Source organism: Hemitrygon akajei, chromosome 6, assembly GCF_048418815.1.
Source record: "Hemitrygon akajei chromosome 6, sHemAka1.3, whole genome shotgun sequence".
Classification (NCBI taxonomy): Eukaryota; Metazoa; Chordata; class Chondrichthyes; order Myliobatiformes; family Dasyatidae; genus Hemitrygon; species Hemitrygon akajei.
The window spans coordinates 48,146,923-48,165,569 of record NC_133129.1 but is presented as its reverse complement, the minus strand read 5'-3'; the positions used below and the strand labels follow the sequence as shown (position 1 = coordinate 48,165,569).

At 41.5% G+C, this 18,647-nt stretch overlaps 1 protein-coding gene across 4 annotated transcripts in view; it reads right to left on the bottom strand.

Moving 5' to 3' along the window:
- The window catches only part of gak (cyclin G associated kinase), a 123,729-nt gene extending 107,795 nt beyond the window's left edge, over positions 1 to 15,934 (bottom strand). For all 4 annotated transcript variants that reach the window (XM_073048343.1, XM_073048345.1, XM_073048346.1 and 1 more), the window contains exons 1-3: positions 15,705 to 15,934; positions 6,654 to 6,715; positions 208 to 267 (exon numbers count right to left, since the gene is read on the bottom strand). In XM_073048343.1, the coding sequence (XP_072904444.1) occupies positions 208 to 267; positions 6,654 to 6,715; positions 15,705 to 15,843 (261 nt within the window). In that variant the 5' untranslated portion in view covers positions 15,844 to 15,934. The remainder of the gene's footprint in view (positions 1 to 207; positions 268 to 6,653; positions 6,716 to 15,704) is intronic.
- Between the last annotated feature and the right edge of the window lie 2,713 nt (positions 15,935 to 18,647).

The window sequence follows — 18,647 nt, the reverse complement described above, 5'->3', positions numbered from 1 at the left end:
ACACGCACACACACAGAGAAAGCAGATACAAATTTAACACTCATTAACTTTTGTTGAGTTGACAGTGAAGGTATTATTCCATCATCACACATGCACCAGCAACAATTAAGGGCATAGAATTATGAGGCTAATTGGCACAGAAGATCTTCTGAATTATACAATTAAGAACATAAAAGCTACGGAACTCCAATTGACAGAAAAGGATACCATAAAGCAAACTTCCTGAATGATTGCTTTATTTTTCTCTTCCTCATTTGATAGAAGCCGCTGTAAAGCAAAACAAGATACTTTAATTTTTTTTAAGTGTTGTCTTTGATTTTTAATGTCTATGTGCACTGGTATTCAACTGAGTTCCTGCAGATAAAGCATTATCTGGCAAGAGTCATAAAACACAAAATATGATCAGCAAAACAGAAGGACATCCTGCATTACCATGTATAACTGATGTAAACAGCCTGCACTTACACAGCACTCCTATGATGAACAGTGCTAACATTGACCGTGACCCATTAGGTGTGGCATCAAAAGCTTTACCCTTGGCAATGGTTTGTCGGAGGATTTTTGAAGGGAAAAAGGAGATGCAAAAGTTGAGAAGATGAAGAACAAAATTCCAGAATTATGGTTAAGACTTTGAAAAGAGTGGCAATCATTAGTACAGCAAAATGTATGGGAACTTAGAGGTCATCAATGCAGGAACAGAATCGGAAGTGTGAATGCATGCAGATGAGAGTGGAATTTTAAGCAAATGGAAGATGGAATTCTTGAAGCCAGTCGGAAGAGTAATGGAATCATTTTGTAATTATTGATAACAAAAGCATAGGTGGTAGAGCATTTGAACAACTTAAGTCACGAACACCTGAGCAGTGATGGGTGAAGTTGCAGAGTTAGAGATGAAATATCATTATCCTGAAAAGTAAATAGGCCAGCACTTGCTTCATGACACACAAGATGATGTGATTACAAACATTTTGGAGTGCCCAGGAATTGATGGATAGATTAGGGAGCTCACTGCAGGAACTAAAGTCAACAACCCTCAATCATTCACAAAATGCTGGTGGAACACAGCAGGCCAGGCTGCTGTGAACAGGTCTCATCGGTCCACCGAACATTGTACCAGAAGCAATGTAAAAGATCCAGGTGGTCTTTTGCAAACTTGAGATATGCAGCAATTTTTTTTGTTTGAAGAGCAGTGGTTTCTTCGATGAATGTTCCACAAACGTCATTCTTGTTCAGTGTTTTTCTTATAGTGAACACATGAACAAAGATTTTAGCAAGTTCCAGAGATTTTTGCAGGTCTTTTGCTGGTACCCTTGGGTTCTTTTTTCACCTCCTTCAGCATTGCACATTGTGCTCAGTGTGATCCTTGCAGTTTGCCCACTCCTAAGGAGTGTAGCAACAGTACTGAGTTTCCTTTATTTACAGACAATTTCTCTTACTGTGGACTGATGAACATTGAGGTCTTTAGAAATGTTTTTGTCAATTTTTCCAGCTTCATGCATCTCTACAATTCTTCTTCTAAGGTCCTCTGAAAGTTGTTTTGATCGAGGCATAGTGCACATAAACAGATCTTTCTTGAGAAAAGCAGACTCTGTTAGTAACCTGACTTTGTATGTCTTTTTTTTTTATAGGGCAGGGCACCTCTACAACTCACACCTCCAATCTCATTACATCCGACTCCAAATAGCATTTGTAGAAGACATTACTCCAGAGGTTCACATATTTTATCCAACAAATACATGTAATATTGGATCATTTTTCTTAATGAATAAATTAACAAGTGTAATGTATTTTGAGTTATTTATTTAACTCAATTGGGTTAAATATCAATTTAACCCAATTAAATTGGGTTCTCTTTATCTAGTTTTAGGACCTACGTGAAGATCTGATCACATTTTAGGTCATATTTATGCAGGAATAGAGAAAATTCTACAGGATTCACAAAGTTTCTAACACCACTGTAAGCAATTTAGGTAGACACAGTGATAGCCTGACAAGAGTGATAGAGTGCAAGAGTACAGTAAAGGGTCATTCTGCCCCTCTAATCTGTACTAGACTGTTATTCAGCCTCGTCCCATTGAGTCATACCTGGACCAGAACCCTCCATACCACTCCTATCCATGTACCTATCCAAATTTCTCTTAAACATTGAAATTGAACCTGTATTTACCACTTACACTGGCATCACCAGTTCCATACTTGCATTACCCTCTGAGTGAAGAAATTCCCTGTCAAGTTCCCTTAAATATTTTACCTTTCACCATAAATCTATGACCTCTAGTTTTAGTCTCGCCCAACATCAGTGGGAAAAGCCTACTTGCATTTGCCCTATCTTTTGAGGCAAATTTTGAGTTATAATTTTGTATAACTCCATTCAATCTCCCCTCATTCTCCTACAGCAAACAAAGTACTAAACTATAACTCAGGTCCCAGCAAATTCCTTGTAAATTTTCTCTGTACTCATTCAATCTTACTGATATCGTTCCTGTCGGTAGGTGACCAGAACAACACAATACTCCAAATCAGGCCTCTCCAATGTTTTATACAACTTCATCATAACATACCAGTACTCAATACTATGAGTTATAGAGGGCAGTGTGCCAAAAGCTCGCCTTGCCATCATATCCAGCTGTGAGCCATGTTCCTGTACTCCTATACGCAATACTATGAATTCCTGTACTCAAAACGATGATTTATAAAGGCCAAAGTGCCAAAAGCTCTCTTTACAACCCAATGTACCTGTGACACCACTTCCAAGATTTATGGATCATATTCCCAGATCCCTCTTTTCTACCACATCCCTCGGTGCCCAGCCATTCACTGTGTAAGTCCTACCCTGGTTTTTCCACCCAAAGTGCAACAACTTACACCTGTCTGCATTAAATTTCATCTGACACATTTCAGCACATCCCTGCCATTCAGCTGGTCCAGATCCTGCTGGAAACTTTGATAGTTTTCCACAGGGATCGCTCCCTACGCAACTCCTTTGTCCACTCGACACCCCCATCCCTTCCCACCAATTTCCCTCCTGGCACTTATCCTTGTAAGCAGAACAAGTGCTACACCTGCCCTTACAGTTCCTCCCTCACCACCATTCAGGGCCCCAGACAGTCCTTCCAGGTGAGGCTACACTTCACCTGTGAGTCGGCTGGTGTGGTATACTGCGTCCGGTGCTCCCGGTGTGGCTTTTTATATATTGGTGAGACCTGACGCAGACTGGGAGACCGTTTCGCTGAACACCTACGCTCGGTCCGCCAGAAAAAGCAGGATCTCCCAGTGGCCACACATTTTAATTCCACGTCCTATTCCCATTCTGATATGTCTATCCATGGCCTACTCTACTGTCAAAATGAATCCACACTCGGGTTGGAGGAACAACACCTTATATACCGGCTGGGTAGCCTCCAACCTGATGGCATGACCATTGACTTCTCGAACTTCCGTTAATGCCCCTCCTCCCCTTCTTACCCCATCCTTGACATATTTAGTTCTTTGCCTGTTCTCCATCTCCCTCTGGTGCTTTCTCCCCCCTTTTCTCCCGAGGCCTCCCGTCCCATGATTCTTTCCAGCTCAGTATCACTTTCGTCAATCACCTTTCCAGCTCTTAGCTTCATCCCACCCCCTCTGGTCTTCTCCTATCATTTTGCATTTTCCCCTCCCCCCACTACTTTCAAATCTCTTACTATCTTTCCTTTCAGTTAGTCCTGACGAAGGGTCTCGGCCCAAAACGTCGACAGCGCTTCTCCTATAGATGCTGCCTGGCCTGCTGTGTTCCACCAGCATTTTGTGTGTGTTGTTTGAATTTCCAGCATCTGCAGATTTCCTCGTGTTAACCCTCAATCATTGTTCAATTTTAAAATATTGTGATTAAATCAGGAGTGAATTCTGGAAGAGAGGGGATCGCAACAGAAAGGTCAAGAATCATACTGGTGGAGTCCGGCAACATTCCTGAGGTATGGGAAACTCCAGGGATAAAAGTGAGGAGCACGAAGCAAAATTATAGTAGGGAAGATCTTCTTATAACAACTGGATAAATTGGTATGGAATCAAACAAGAACAATCCAGTTTATCCAATCCAATAGAGAGATATTGAAAGGAGGATGATATGGTTGATCATGCCAATATTGCAAAAAGGTCAGGAGGATGAGAATTAATAGTTAATTGTTATCACAGTATGAATATGTAATTTTGCTATTGAATGTTACAGTCAGGACGGAAACTTTTAGAGAGTTACAAGAAAAATGAGAAAGATATAGGTGGATAAGATTCAAGACTGTTTAATGCCATTTCCAGTATACAAGTGTAAAGGAGAACAAAATAATTGTTACTCTGGATCCAATGCAGCACACAAAAGGAATACAGTAAGATAAAGAAAATAATTTTTAAAAATATTAAATATAAATGAATAAAATAGCTTCTAAACATATTGATTTTATAGCCATAAAGTTGGGCACAGAAATGTCTGTCCATATGGTGACACTGACAGGAAATTATATAGTGGTGGGGGCGGGGTTAGTGTGTGGAGATGTTAATGATCAGCTTTCTTGATTGTTCTGGGACCACGAAAGTTTTGGCGAGATGTGTACTGCTAGGAGTTTAAAACTGCTACTGGTTTCTACTGCTGTGCTGCCGATATAGAAGGATGTTACAATTTCTGGTGTACAGAATACCAAAGAATCACACTCATCAGAAAAGAAATTCCTCTTCTTTCCATTTTTAAATGGATCTGAGACCATGCTTCATAGTTTATATACTCTGACATCAAGTCCTTCCTGAATGAGGTAAGATCACCCCTCAATCTCCCAAGCACCAGATCACACAGGCCCAATTTATTTCACGTGCATCAAGATTAAAGATGAAACTTGGTGAAATTATTATCAGGATAAGAGATAAAATCACTTTTCTCTTGAAAAAAGCAATCTACAGAATTAGCTAAGAGGTTTAAAAATACAGAAGTTTTTGATTATTCTTTCATCGAAGAAATGTTTCCATTTTTAGAAAATAGAAAAATTGGAGGCCCCAAATCTTAGAAAGTCAGCAAAGAATCAAACAGAAATTTCATAAGAATTTTCTCTACCTATAAAAAAGGTGAGAATAGCTAAGACAAAAAGAGCAAATTTACTGAATTAGAAACTTGAAAAAGGGTACGAGGGAGAAGGAGAGGGGCAAAGGAAGAAGGCTTCAGGAGAGTGTAGAGACCATGTGAACTGTCTAGGTCAAACAGCCTGTTGCAAAGCTGTAATTTTCCTGTGTCACCAATATTTAAATATTTGCTCATGCTCAGTCACATTTTCAGCAGTAATATTATGTTCATGCTGAGCTAGAGTGATAATAAACCTCACTGTGATTCTGAGATTCAATGACCCAGCCCCGTCCTCACTCATTTCAACATGAATACATCAACCACACCACCTAAGATTATAATCAGTCGCCATCATATGATTAGTTATCTATTTAATTTATTCTCTTAACTTGTACTCCAAATCTTTTCTTTTCGCTCTTTGTCAGTCCCCTGATAAAATAGCCAGTGTATTACTTTGTTACGTATTCAGGCAACAATAAATATATGTGAGTTAGGCAAGGGTTTTTATAACAAATAACACGTTTATTAAACACTGAAAACAAACCCCCCCAAAAGTAAACAAACACTAACGTAACCGGAAAACAGCTGCTGTGCGGCAGCTTAACAGTTCTTAAAGCGATGCAGCTCAAACAGTTCTTAAAGCGATGTTGCAAAAACAGTTGTTTAAAGCGATATTGCCAAAAGTTCAAAATGCTCAGTCCATTTAAAAGGAGAGACTTTTTAAGGCGATTTAAATTCTCTTCCACTTCGTTTTCCTTCGATCCCCAGCGTCGAACTCTTCCCACGAAGAATTTTATGAAATGTAACGGCTTAAAGGCACTGACCTTTCCTTCCACACTGTCCTCAATCTCCTGCTATCCCGCAGAGATTAACACGAGAACAGTCAACGAAATCCTTCCGAATGAGGATCACACAAGGTCGAACCCATTCCACCGTCGAAAATCGATTCTCCTCGATCTTTAACTCCCGAATTTTTATCTTCACTCTCCACTAATTCTTAACTAGTAGTATTGTAAAGAAACTGCTGGTAATGACCTTTTAAACTTTAGGCATTAGATAAAACTTCATCTTTCAACTAAACTGCGTCATCACATTAAATCACGCAGTGGCATGAAGTCAGCTTGGCAAATCTAGCCATGAACTGCCCCTCCCCACAGGGTGGGGTCTTCCTCTTATACCCTGTAAAAAAAACCTGTCACATGATCTCTACTGGCGGGAAAATGACGTCACTCCACCATCACAAGACCATTACCTCAAGTCCAGTATAACTTCAACCCCAGTCACGTGACAAGGGTACCACTGTCACGTGTCACGAGTACGTAACAACTTACAAACAAGAAATGTGTGGCTCAGACTTCATTACAAAACAAATATTTTTAAATATTTTCCCTGATTTATGAGCAGCCATTTCAATTAGACTATACAACTAAATGAAACCAGAAAAGGCTACTGCACACAGCCTGGTAGAGTTGTTTCAGTTAAAAACAGAAGCAATGGAAGTAAGCCTAACCTGGCACTCAAAACAAAAAATGCCTTGAATGCACTTCTTAAGTACTTTCAAAGCATGGCTCACCTTTAAAGCATAATCTCTTCCATTCCCAAGATCCTGCGCTTCATAAACAAAGGCAAATCCACCTGTTAAATCAAAAATATATATTTTAGGCAACAACATATCAACAAGAAAGTAAATATTACAAAGCACTGATGAACTGGAACCAAAAGTGACTGAAGCCTGTAATTTCACTTATGACTTTGGAAAATGTGTTAAGAATTAATAACAAAGGTTTCCAAAATGTCACACGAACCCCAAAATTCAAATTGCTGGTTACTCACTTTCAACCTGTTAAAAATAATCAATTTTTCACACACTCCTGTTTTTTTTCTTCTAAACATTGAACAAAGATGAGGAACATCAATGTTCAACTGGACAACTCAGTTTAGTTATCACAGTTAATGTTATCACCACAGAGGGGAAAAAAACAATCCAAAGGAGTATAAGCAGTGTATGAATAATGAATGTAAAGACAGATTATAATCAGTCACCTTGGTATAGTTACCCATTTCATTTATTCTCTTAATTTGTACTCCAAATCTCTTCTTTTCACCCTTTGTCAGTCCCCTGATAAAATAGTCAGTGTATTACTTACAAACAAAAGAAAATCCACAGATGCTAGAAATCCAAGCAACACACACAAAATGCTGCAGGAACTCAGCAGGCCAGGCAGCATCTATGGAGAAGAGTACAGTCGATGTTTCGGCTGGAGACCCTTTGGCAGGACACCCAGATGTCGACTATGCTGCCTGGCCTGCTGAGTTCCTCCAGCATTTTGTGTGTGTTGACTGTATTATCTAAATATTCGGTATCATTCTCTAATTTATCACTGTAAGATGAACATCAGCAGACCAGGACCATTCAATCAGCAATTCTTTTTACCACTTTCCAGCAGAGTAATTCACAAACATTTGTGACATCGGGAATTCAATTCAAACCTTGTATCCTCTCACTCTACTGCAAAGTGTAAACTGTTTTTATGCAGTAGTACAGAACTGTAGAGATAACAGAGGCATAATAATATACCCAACAATTTGTTGAGAAAGCATGCTGTGAATGGAACTGATAGATGACTAACATTATCTGTTCATTTAAAATAGAATTTCAAAGTCCAGAGCTGTACAGGTCAACTAGCTTATGATTATGGGACTCTCAATAAAGAGAAAACTTGAAAAAACATCCAGAAGCTAATAATTTCTAGTGGTGATGAGACAGCCTACATTGGCCTTATTTTTAGCAATGATGAGACACCCTGACAGTGGTGCTAAGATAACAATCTCTCCCTCAATGGCCCAAAAACAAAAGAGCTGATAGTGGATTACAGGAGGAACAGAGACAGGCTCACCCCGATCAACATCAATGGGACTGCAGTTGAGAGAGTGAGTGGTTTCAAGTTCCTCGGTTTACACATCAGCAAAGATCTCACCTAGACTGTACAGAAAAAAAAAACACAACGGCATTTCTTCCACCTCAGGCAACTGAAGAAGTTCGGCATGAGCATCCAAATCCTCAGACCTTCTACAGGGGCCCATTGACAGCATCCTGGCAGGCTATATCACTGCTTGGTACAGGAACTGCACCAACCTCGATCACTAGGCACTGCAGAGAGTGGTACAGACAGCCCAGCGCATCTGTGGATGTGAACGTCCCTCCATTGAGGACATTTACAGCAGCAGGTGTGCAAAAAAGGCCTGGAAGATCATCGGGGAAACCAGTCACCCCAAACATAAACTGTTTCAGCTGCTTCCATCTGGCAAACGATACCGCAGCATGGAAGCCAAGACCAACAAGCCATGGGACGGCTTCTTTCTACAAGCCATTGGACTTACAAATTCAAGCTTTTGTACGTTGCAACGAAGTCATAACACAAAGATTTTTACTCCCTCACAAGGTGGGACAGATATAAGACTTAAATAAATTCAAATATTCCAATGAAATGAGAAATGCATCAGGATTTAGAAAAAATCCACTGTCAGTTTGAGAACAGTAGGCAAAGGTAATGCAATTACTATAAATTATCTATTTCCAAATGCTTTAATAATCACTAGTGGCTGTATTTGACACTGTTTAAAAGATTATTGTTGCACAAATACCAATAGAAGTGACTGCTTGACAACTCCCAATGACCTCCCACAGATAAACCAGCAGCCTCTTTTGTTAAAGACAGCGGTGTGCGAATACTGTGGGGAGGTTCACATAAAATGCCTTTTCCCTTAAGGATGTTTTTCCCCAAGGTCCTGTTTGAAATCACATTATAACCAACTCAGCCCGCTTCAAATAAATAGTGTTCCCTAATAATCAATCACACTAAATCCAAATTGTGGTATGGAAATGCATGTGGCAGAACTACCTGTTTTCATCTACCATTAATAACACTAAAATCTTCCAATTTTCCAACAGCATTCAATTTCTTTGGCCAAAATAATACTAATATCTCAGCGATTGCACTTGGAACTGGTATACCTATGTCTAGATCCATTGTTGGGTATTCCTCAAAGCTTCGATACCTCTTACAACATCATCAATCACTTGGAATTATTTCTTCCTCTCAATGGCACTCATCAACAAGTTAACCAAGTTCTAAATACAGTATAAGAACTATTAAGTGCACTGCTACTTCACTGATCAAACAGCTGAATAACAAAGATCAAAGACCTACACACTCTAGGCATTTCTCTTGTGCCATGTATTGTGAGTTTGCATTATTCTTCTTTAACAATCTGACTTACTGACGGCCAAACATTTCCAGGTTTCCACTCATGTACCAGCCCAAAGAAATCATATCAGCCACCCATGAAGTATACTACAAGCTAAAGCTGAAACCTATCCATTATAAAGCTTCCCAATTCTTCAGCCTAATCTTCCTTCCTTTTGATCACAGCTGATCAATACACAACTTTTAATTATTGATGACAAGGGCTTAGTGTTAACACTCACCCATCTGAATTACGAGGCTTTTGAACGCAAAAATCTAAGCATATGCTCTGGTTTAAGGTGGCATTGCTCACGATGTACGACAGCTTACTGCTAGTTCAAAAGCAAAGGAATTCAATTAAAAACATTATTATTTACACCTTTTATGAGGTAAATTGTGGTAAATTATCACTGCAAACAATGAAGAGGCAAGTGAAAGCAAAATGAAATAACAAGATGTGCCGTGCTTCTGCGCTGCAAAATCAACGCTGGCTGGGGTGAACACTCTGGAGGTGGGGAGAAGACTAGACAGAGGAGTTCCGATGTCCATCCAGCTGGTCCAAGTACGAGGGCAGACCGTTCTAAGCACTGAGCCAATTTGGAGAGGTCAAGTACAGCTTCTTCGGTGGTGAAATCCAGGTCTGAAGCGAATCACTGGGCAACGTGTTCTTGGCCTGGAGCATTTCACCACAGCGAGGAACGTGTCCTAATGTGAGGTACCATACGCTGTTTGAACAATCTAAATGCCAGCCCAGATAGACTGGAAGGCAGTGTGTCTGGCCAGGTTAGCTCACTTTAGGCATCAAGCCGATTTCAACAGATCAAGAGCAACTTCTCCAGTAAAATCTAAGCCTGGAGGGATTAGTTGTGGTGGGGCCGGGTCTTAGTGTGAGGTTCAGACAATTTAAACACTGGCCCAGATAGTCTGGGGGCTGCTCTCTCTGCAACACTAAAGCTGTGAAACACCCTCAACTGCTGTGCTTCGTATTTGCAGCAACTCGCTCCGCTAATAGGATGAACTGAATACTGAGGCTTTGGGCCTATTCTATGCTACTCCAGGGCTTTAGATCTTTTTGCATGTTTTTCTCTCTTTCTCTCTGAGCACTGAAGGTTGGTCTTTTTTTTAAATTCAGTTCTTTCGAGGTCCTTGCTTTGTAACTGTCTGTTAGCAAACAAATTTCAAGGTTGTGTAATTTATACATTCTTTGATAATAAATGCACTTTGAATCTTTTGAGTATTCTATTGTACCACACATGGCAGGGCCTGGGATATCACCTTATCCTCTTCAGATCCCTACAGAAGGAAATCAAAGATTCATGGTATAATTCTGAGGAAAGAGGGACCTGGCTAAGATTTATTCCTCACTCAACTTTATAAAGTACGAACATCAAGAGAGCAGGACAGCTTAGACTAGTGTGAGCCTGAGTCAAATGCAGAAGACCAAAACATATTGTAGATACATTTCAGCACAGTTGACTGCTGCTCCATCACCAAACTCATCATCGAACACAGAAGCAGATGGGTGACTGCCCAACAAAGAGTCTAGACGCATATTACATCCAATCTACGTCTTTAAACTAAGAAGCTATAGCTCGAACTGTGACCATATTCTGGGTTGTTGACATTGGAAATGTAATTGCTTTACATCTTAATATACTTCATATTTTAAGTTTTAATGCACACTTACTTCTTTAAACCTTTATATTTGAATAGTTTTCAACTATTGTTGTGCATGAAGGACTTTCAAACACTGTTGTAAAGTCTCCAACATCCAAGTCAAGGCTGTTGGGATGTCCCAGGCAAGGCCTCAGAATACAATACCTGAGGTCCACTCTCTCCACTCTCCTCTCAGAGTTCATTCCACTTCACCACACATTGCAGCTGTGTGAGGCCAGTTAGCGTGGCCCTCTGCACTCAAAAAAAGTGAGGACAGACTGGAACCATGCAGACAGAGAGACATGAGACCGTGGGGTGGTGTACAGGACAGGGGGCCACGTGCTGGGACCACAAGCAGGGTACCAGGAGGTACAGTTCTGACTGAAAAGCTCCAGAACCTCGGCCTCTGGATCCTTGACTGCCTAACAGGAACACCACAATCTGCACAGATCAGAAATAACATCTGACAATCAATACTGGCACACTTCAGGGATGTGTGCTTGGTCCACTGCTCTGCTCCCTCTACACCAATAACTGTGAGGCTAGGCACAGCTCAAATGCCATCTATAAATTTGCTGATGATACAACTATTGTTGGCAGAATTTCAGATGTTGACGAGAGATGTATAGAAGCAAGATATATCAACTAGTGGAGTGGAGTTGCAGCAACAACCTTGCAATCAATGTCAATCAGACCAAAGAGCTGATTGTGGACTTCAGAAAGGGTAGGACAAGGGAACACAAACCAATCCTCATTGAGGGATCAGAAGTGGAGAGAGTGAGCAGTTTCAAGTTCTTGGTTATCAATATCTCTGAGGATCTAACCTGGACGTAGCTACAAAGAAGGCACAACAATGGCTATATTTCATTCAGAGTGTAGGGAGATTTGGTATGTCACTAAATACACTTGCAAGTGTCTACAGTTATACCGTGGAGAGCATTCTAACTGGCTGCATCACCAATTAGCATGGGGGGGGGGGGGGGGCGCTGCTGCACAGGATCAAAACAAACGTCAGAGAGTTGTAAAACTCCATCAGGGGAACTAGCTTCAGTAGTTTCCAGGAGCTTTACCTCAAAAACACGGTGTCCATCATTAAGAACCTGCATCACCCAGGTCATGCCATATTCTCATTGCTACCATCAGGAAGGAGGTACAGAAGGCTGAAGGCACACACTAAGCAATTCAGGAGCAGCTTCTTCCCCACTGCCATCTGATTTATGAATAGACACTGAACCAATGAACACTACCTCCTTACATTTTTATTTCTGTTTTGCATTAATTATTTAACTATTTTATACTATAGCTACTGCAATTCAGTTTTTTCTATTGCTATGTACTGCATTGTGCTGCTGCCACAAAGGTAACAAATTTCACAACATATGCGGGTGATATTAAACCGGTTTCCAATTCTAATATCCTTCCACTCCCTGCAAGCAAACTTATATATCTATCCAAAAGCCTCTTAAACACTGCTATCATAGTTGTCTCTACTACCACCCAAGACAGCGCAGTCCAGGCACCTACCGTGTTCTGTGTAAAAAAAACTTGCTCTGCGTGTCTCCTTTATACGCCTCATTTTAAATGCATGTCCTCTAGTATTCTATTCACAATTATTTTTTAAACTTAAAAATGTGAACTGAATTGAACTGACCAAAAGCTATTTTGTAAGAAATTGATTTCAAGCAGTGAAGGTGATTCATGAATTCAAAAAATGACACTCATCATTTACATTGACACTCACATTTTAGATCATCCCTCAGTTATGAAATACGAATCAAATTTGTGCACCCTTTTACAGTAAGCATTGTTATAATTTTTGTCACAGTACAACAACCAAAAGTGAACTCAGGTAGTAATTTACACAGAATATAGTCTAAAATTTATTCATGCAAAATACCAATACTGCTTGGAAATTCTTCTTTGGTCTTCGTTAACTTGAAGTCATCCCTGTAAACCTTATATTACAACTACAGTAAATATCACATTCAAAGAGCAAAGATACTGCATATCTAAAAAATATTGGGAAAACCATAATCTTGTAAACTATTCAAGTCCAATGATGCTATTTTGGAATAAAGTGGGTCAGATACAAAAATGAATTATTGTACCTATGGAAATGAATCGCCCATTGATTAATCAATATTGTAAGTCCTGAATTTTATTCTTGTTGTTTGCAACTCATCCCATCATCCAATACTCAATACAGTGGATTCCAGTTAATTGGGCCATCATTTAGTCAGGACAGCTGCTAATTTGGGACAAATCTTAAAGAACAAAAACTAATCAAGATAATAACTAGGAATTCCTTCATTTATTTGGAACACTACACCACTTAACTGGACAGGAGACTGTTGCCGAATTGTTTCTAGTGTGTAATTGTGCGGTTGTTAGACACTACACTGTGCTTAGAGCAAATAGTTTTTAAATAGCATCAGTTGCACATGTCTGTGTTCAAAACCCAGTGATTTTTGTCACTGGCAGGTGGCATAAAATAAGCAGCAAGACAATCTAGAACTGTATTGTTCACTGTGCTTTCAAGCATCCAGGTTTGGGAGATGCCAGAAACTGCTGGGAGTGAAAATAACATTATTTCATTATTTCAGCAAGTAAGGAACTAGAAAAAGTTTAAGGGTAATGTCAGTCATCTTGAATGTTACAATGAAAATGAAGATTTGGGAGATGCAATTGTGGAAAGCATTGTATCTGTGCTGATTTTATTAGTTTATAGTCAATCAAAAAAAACATGGCAACGTGCACTGGTTGAAAATTCCTCTGTCGATTAACTCTTAGGAACTAATGTACAGTTTTACAACACTGTAGTAGTACTGGTAGTATTCCAATTTGTTCTGTATTCATTTAAACACATAATTTGTAACTCAGTTAAATGGTACTTCGTCTCTTTTGTGCCTTTTTAACTATTTGCATGGAATTTCAGCTAATTGGGGTAGCCACTTAATTGGGCCAAAATGCACTGGTCCTGATGTGTCTCAATTAACCGGAATCTACTGCACTTGTGGGTTCAGGGAATGAATTTCCTATTTCGCAATAAATCAGTGAACAGCTGAATATTTCCTACCCCAGAGAACGAAACACCCAGAAACGTCACCAGTTACAACTAGCCTCCAGAATGAACCCCATCCTTCCCTGATCTCATGAATCCTGGCTGGATGAGAACTCTCAATTTCAACATTCTGCGGGTGGGGGTGAGGGGCAGTGGTCATAATTGCGTCCTCATCACCCAGGGACTGAACTACTCATGTTACCTGAGTAGCTCCACAAACACCCCATCACCATCTACAAGGGATAAGGGTCTGAGTTCCCCACCATCACTTCCCAAGGATAAATCCTAGCCCCACCCAAAGGTGTCACCCAAATACACCAACAGCTGAAATTTACCCACCACATTAGCTCCTATTCTTCAGATTCATGATAACACTAGGCATCAAGGTCCCTACCCATTGCCTCTCCCCAAGTGCTTCCCATCACAGGATATCAAAATCTGAATCCACAAGCTGGGAGAGGTAGCAGGATTTGCTGGAGAAAGCTATATTATCCCTTGGAAATGCTCTGCCATACAATAACATCATAGCTGAGGTGATCATGAACATAACTCCACATTACTAGTTATTCTCCATTACTCTTGACTCACCATCCAATAAATTATCCCATCTTTTTAAAAAAAAATCAACAATCCAGCCCCACAGAGCTGCCTCTGAGGCACAGAATTTCAAGAATTCACAAATATGTGAAAGAAAACCTCTGCTGTCTTAAGTAGGGAGCCTCTGATTCTGAAACTATGCCCCAAATCTGGATTCCCTAAAAGGAGAAACCTCCTGTCAGCATAAATCCTAGCAGACCCCCTTGGAACCTTTTCTATTTCAAGATCACTTCTTGTTCTTTTAAACTGCAATGAATATCAGTCCAGCCTGCTGAAATGCTCCTCATAAATTAGCCCTTCATCCCAGAGAAAAAAACCTGGTAAACCTACTCCAAAAAGCTTCCAATGCATGAATATTCATCATTAAATAAGTAGGTCGAAGCTGCTCACAGTACCCCAGGTAGTTTTAGCAAGAATACCTGACATTCTTACTGTATTCTTTTTGGAATAAAGACTTATATTCCAAATATTTCCAAACTAACAGCACCCAGACTTTTCTGACTCCAAAGTTGCTCCTTATAGCAGTAGTTTTCAGTCGGGTCCATCAGGTTAGAGAAAGTATCACTATCCCCACCCCAATATTGTGCCAGGTTCCTTCTCCTCTCCACCACCCCTGTGGGGAGGGTCAGATCCTCAACCCCTCTACACCAGGGACCCTCTCCTCCGCATCCTAAGGTGCCAGAGGCCTTCCCCTCCATCCCCACATACCAAAGTGTCAAGGTACCCCCAACCCCAGGGTCTCCCCTTCCCCACCCCGGGACAGGGCTTTCCCTCTCTTCCATCATTCTGGTGTGCCAGGATCTGCCTCTGCCCCAACCCCACCCCGGGGTGCCAGCGTCTCCCTTATACACTACCCCACCGGTGTGCCAGGGTCCATCTCCTTCATCTTCCCGGTGAAGGTGTGCCAACCTCCGGCTCCTCCCAATCACCGAGCCCGGGGATTGGGTGACAGGCGGCCGGGGTAGTGGGCCAGTACAGGGAGTTGGTGCTCGGGTACTAGTTAGAGGTCGGGCCCGAAACCCGAGACCACGGCTCTCTTGACCCTCCCGGCCCGGCCTCTCACCCTCGGCGATGACTCGCTTGATCCGCAGCCTGACGTCGCCTAGCTCCACTGTCTGCCCCACGAAGTCGTTTTGATCGCGACTGGCCGCCGAGCTCGGGGCCCCGGCCAGGAAGTCGAAAGCCGACTGGAAGATGGACATGGCAGTAGAGCCTGCACTCCAGGCTCCGGCTGGGCCCAGTGCCGCTCACTATCATCGCCCGGGACCGAGCCGCAGGCGGGGGGAGGGAACAGAGCCGCTTCCGCAACGGCGTCAGCGGAGGAGGGGCCTGAGAGCAGGGAGGGGAGGGAGGAGGGACATTGAGGGAAGGGTGAGAGAGGTGAGAGGCAGTTGAGGAACGGGAAAGAGAGTGGAAGGAGATGGAAAGATGAGGGGAGGACAACTGGAAGGATTGGGGAGAGAAGAGTGGGGCAGTGATGATGTGACAAGGGGAAAAGGCATGACTGTACTGTTGGGGTAGATGCTGTAGGGCAGGAAATGGAGGAGATAGGGAAAGGAGTGGAAAATTGGGAGGGAAGATGGATTGGGAGGTGAGTTAGGGACAGAAGAGATAAAAGAGAAGGGAAGTGTTGGGCTGGGATTGGAAAGTGGGAAGGAGGGAGAGAAGGGGATATGTGAAGACATAGGCTGGAACCAGGACATGGTGGAAATGGGCTGGAGGGGTAGGAAGTGTGAGAGGACGTTACCCAAATGGAATATAACATGCTGCTCCTTCAACCTGAGTGTGGCCTCTTCATGGCAGTAAAGGAGGCCATGGACCAACATATTTGATTTGAGAATGTGAAGTAGAACTGAAATGGGTGGCCACCAGGAGATCCCGCTTTTTGTGGCAGGTGGAGTATAGGTGCTCGACAAAGTGGTTCCAGGAGCACCAGATACAGCAGGTGACCCCCCAATAGACTCACAGGTGAAGAAGTGTCACCTGGAAGGATGTTTAGGGCACTCTAGTAATAGAGGAGATGTGGAGACAGGTTTGGCACTTGTTCTGCTTGCAAGGATAAGTACCAGAAGGGAGATCGGTGAAGAGCGACGAGTGGACAAGGGAGTCATGTAGGGAGCAATCCCTGCGTAAAGATGGAAGTAGGGGAGGGAAAGATGTGCTTGGTGGTGGGATCCTATTGGAGATGGCAGAGTCAAAGCACACCTCAGGGATGTGTGCTTAGCCCTCTGCTCTACACTCTCTACACCCATGACTGTGTGGCTAGGCACAACTCAAATGGCATCTATAACTTTGCAGATATTACAACCGTTGGTGTCACAGCAACAACCTTGCACTGAATGTCAATAAGACCAAAGAACTGATTGTGTACTTCAGAAAGGGTAAAACGAGGGAGTACACATCAGTCCTCATAGAAGGATAAGAAATGGAGAGCATGAGCAGTTTCAGGTTCCTGGGTGTTAATATCGCTGAGGACCTAACCTGGTCCCAACATATTGATACAGCTATAAAGAAAGCAAGACAGCGACTACACTTCATTAGGAGTTCGAGGAGGTTTGGTATGTCACATAAAACACTTGAAAATTTGTATAAATGTACAGCATTCTGACTGGCTACATTACTATCTTGCATGGGGGTGGCCACTCCACATGATGGAAGTAGGCTGCAGAGAATAGTTAAATTTGTCAGCTATTAGTCTCCATAGTATCCAAGACACCTCCAAAGAGCAGTGGCTCAAAAAGGTGGCATCCATCATTAAGGACCCCCATCACCTAGGATGTGCCCTCTTCTCATTGTTACCATCAGGAAGGAGGTGCAGAAGCCTGAAGGCACACAGTCAGCGATTCAGGGACAGCTTCTTCCCCACTGCTGTTTGCTTTCTGAATGGACATTGAGCTCATGAACATGACATCACTACTTTTTATTTTTGTTTTTGCACTATTTAATTAACTGTAATACACTGGTTAAGACCATGCTTTATTTTATGAATACAGTTGTGCTGTTGGGTAAACAATCGAGTATTTCATTTTTGCTGTTTAAAATAAAAATTCAGTTGATTGATAAGTTAGCCAATAAGATTTGTCTTAAGAACATTCTAGAGAGAGCGCAGGATAAACAACGGGGTTCCATTTTCTAGAGAAAGCACAGGATCGAAGAAGGAAGATGGAAACAAACAATGAACATTGCAGAAGAATGTTGTGAAACGCTCACAGAATTCACGTGGAAGGACAGATACTGCTGTCGGAAAATCCTTATGCAGACAATAGTCTCACAAAGAATGTGCAAATAACTTATAATTAGTTAGCACATGACCTTGAAGGAAGTTCGACGCCTTGTCCTTGGATGTTCCATGGATTTTTATATATGTTTCACTTGGGTTGGGTTTTCAGGCAGAATTCTTCAGTGGCATCAGTAAACGAAGTGAAGCAAACAATGAACTCCAACGATTACTTGCATGTTATAAACATGCCCTTTTATTTATTTTATATTATATAGTTTTGTTGTGTTTGTTATAATTTAAAATAGTTTCTCAATACAATTTCAATTTAAGTTTATACTGGTGAGAGTTAAATTATTGTTCCCTGGCGAACAGTAACTTTGCATAGGTGTGTCAGTATTAATACATGTAACAGTCCTATTTTCCCTTAAAGGGACATTCAAACTTCTATGGTTGTGTTTATCTAAATCATGTTTACCCTAGACATGCTTATTTATTGGAAATGGCTCTCTCATTGTTTATTGCCATGCATTGTTGCTGTTAGCTTGTATTCACAGTAATAGCTAACTTAGTATGTGCCTGCGGTGAGAGGGTTACATTTCTGGGGGCATCATCCACGATAGGATGCCATGTGAATGCTGTACTACAGCTGTATAGGCATTAGATAGCTTTTTTTTATTTGTGTTCAAGCTAGTGTTACACCAGTGTTACATTTCTTCGCAATTTAGTGTGCGTCATAATTAAAAGTACTCTGATATGGATGCCGCAGAGATTAAGGTTTGGTGTGAT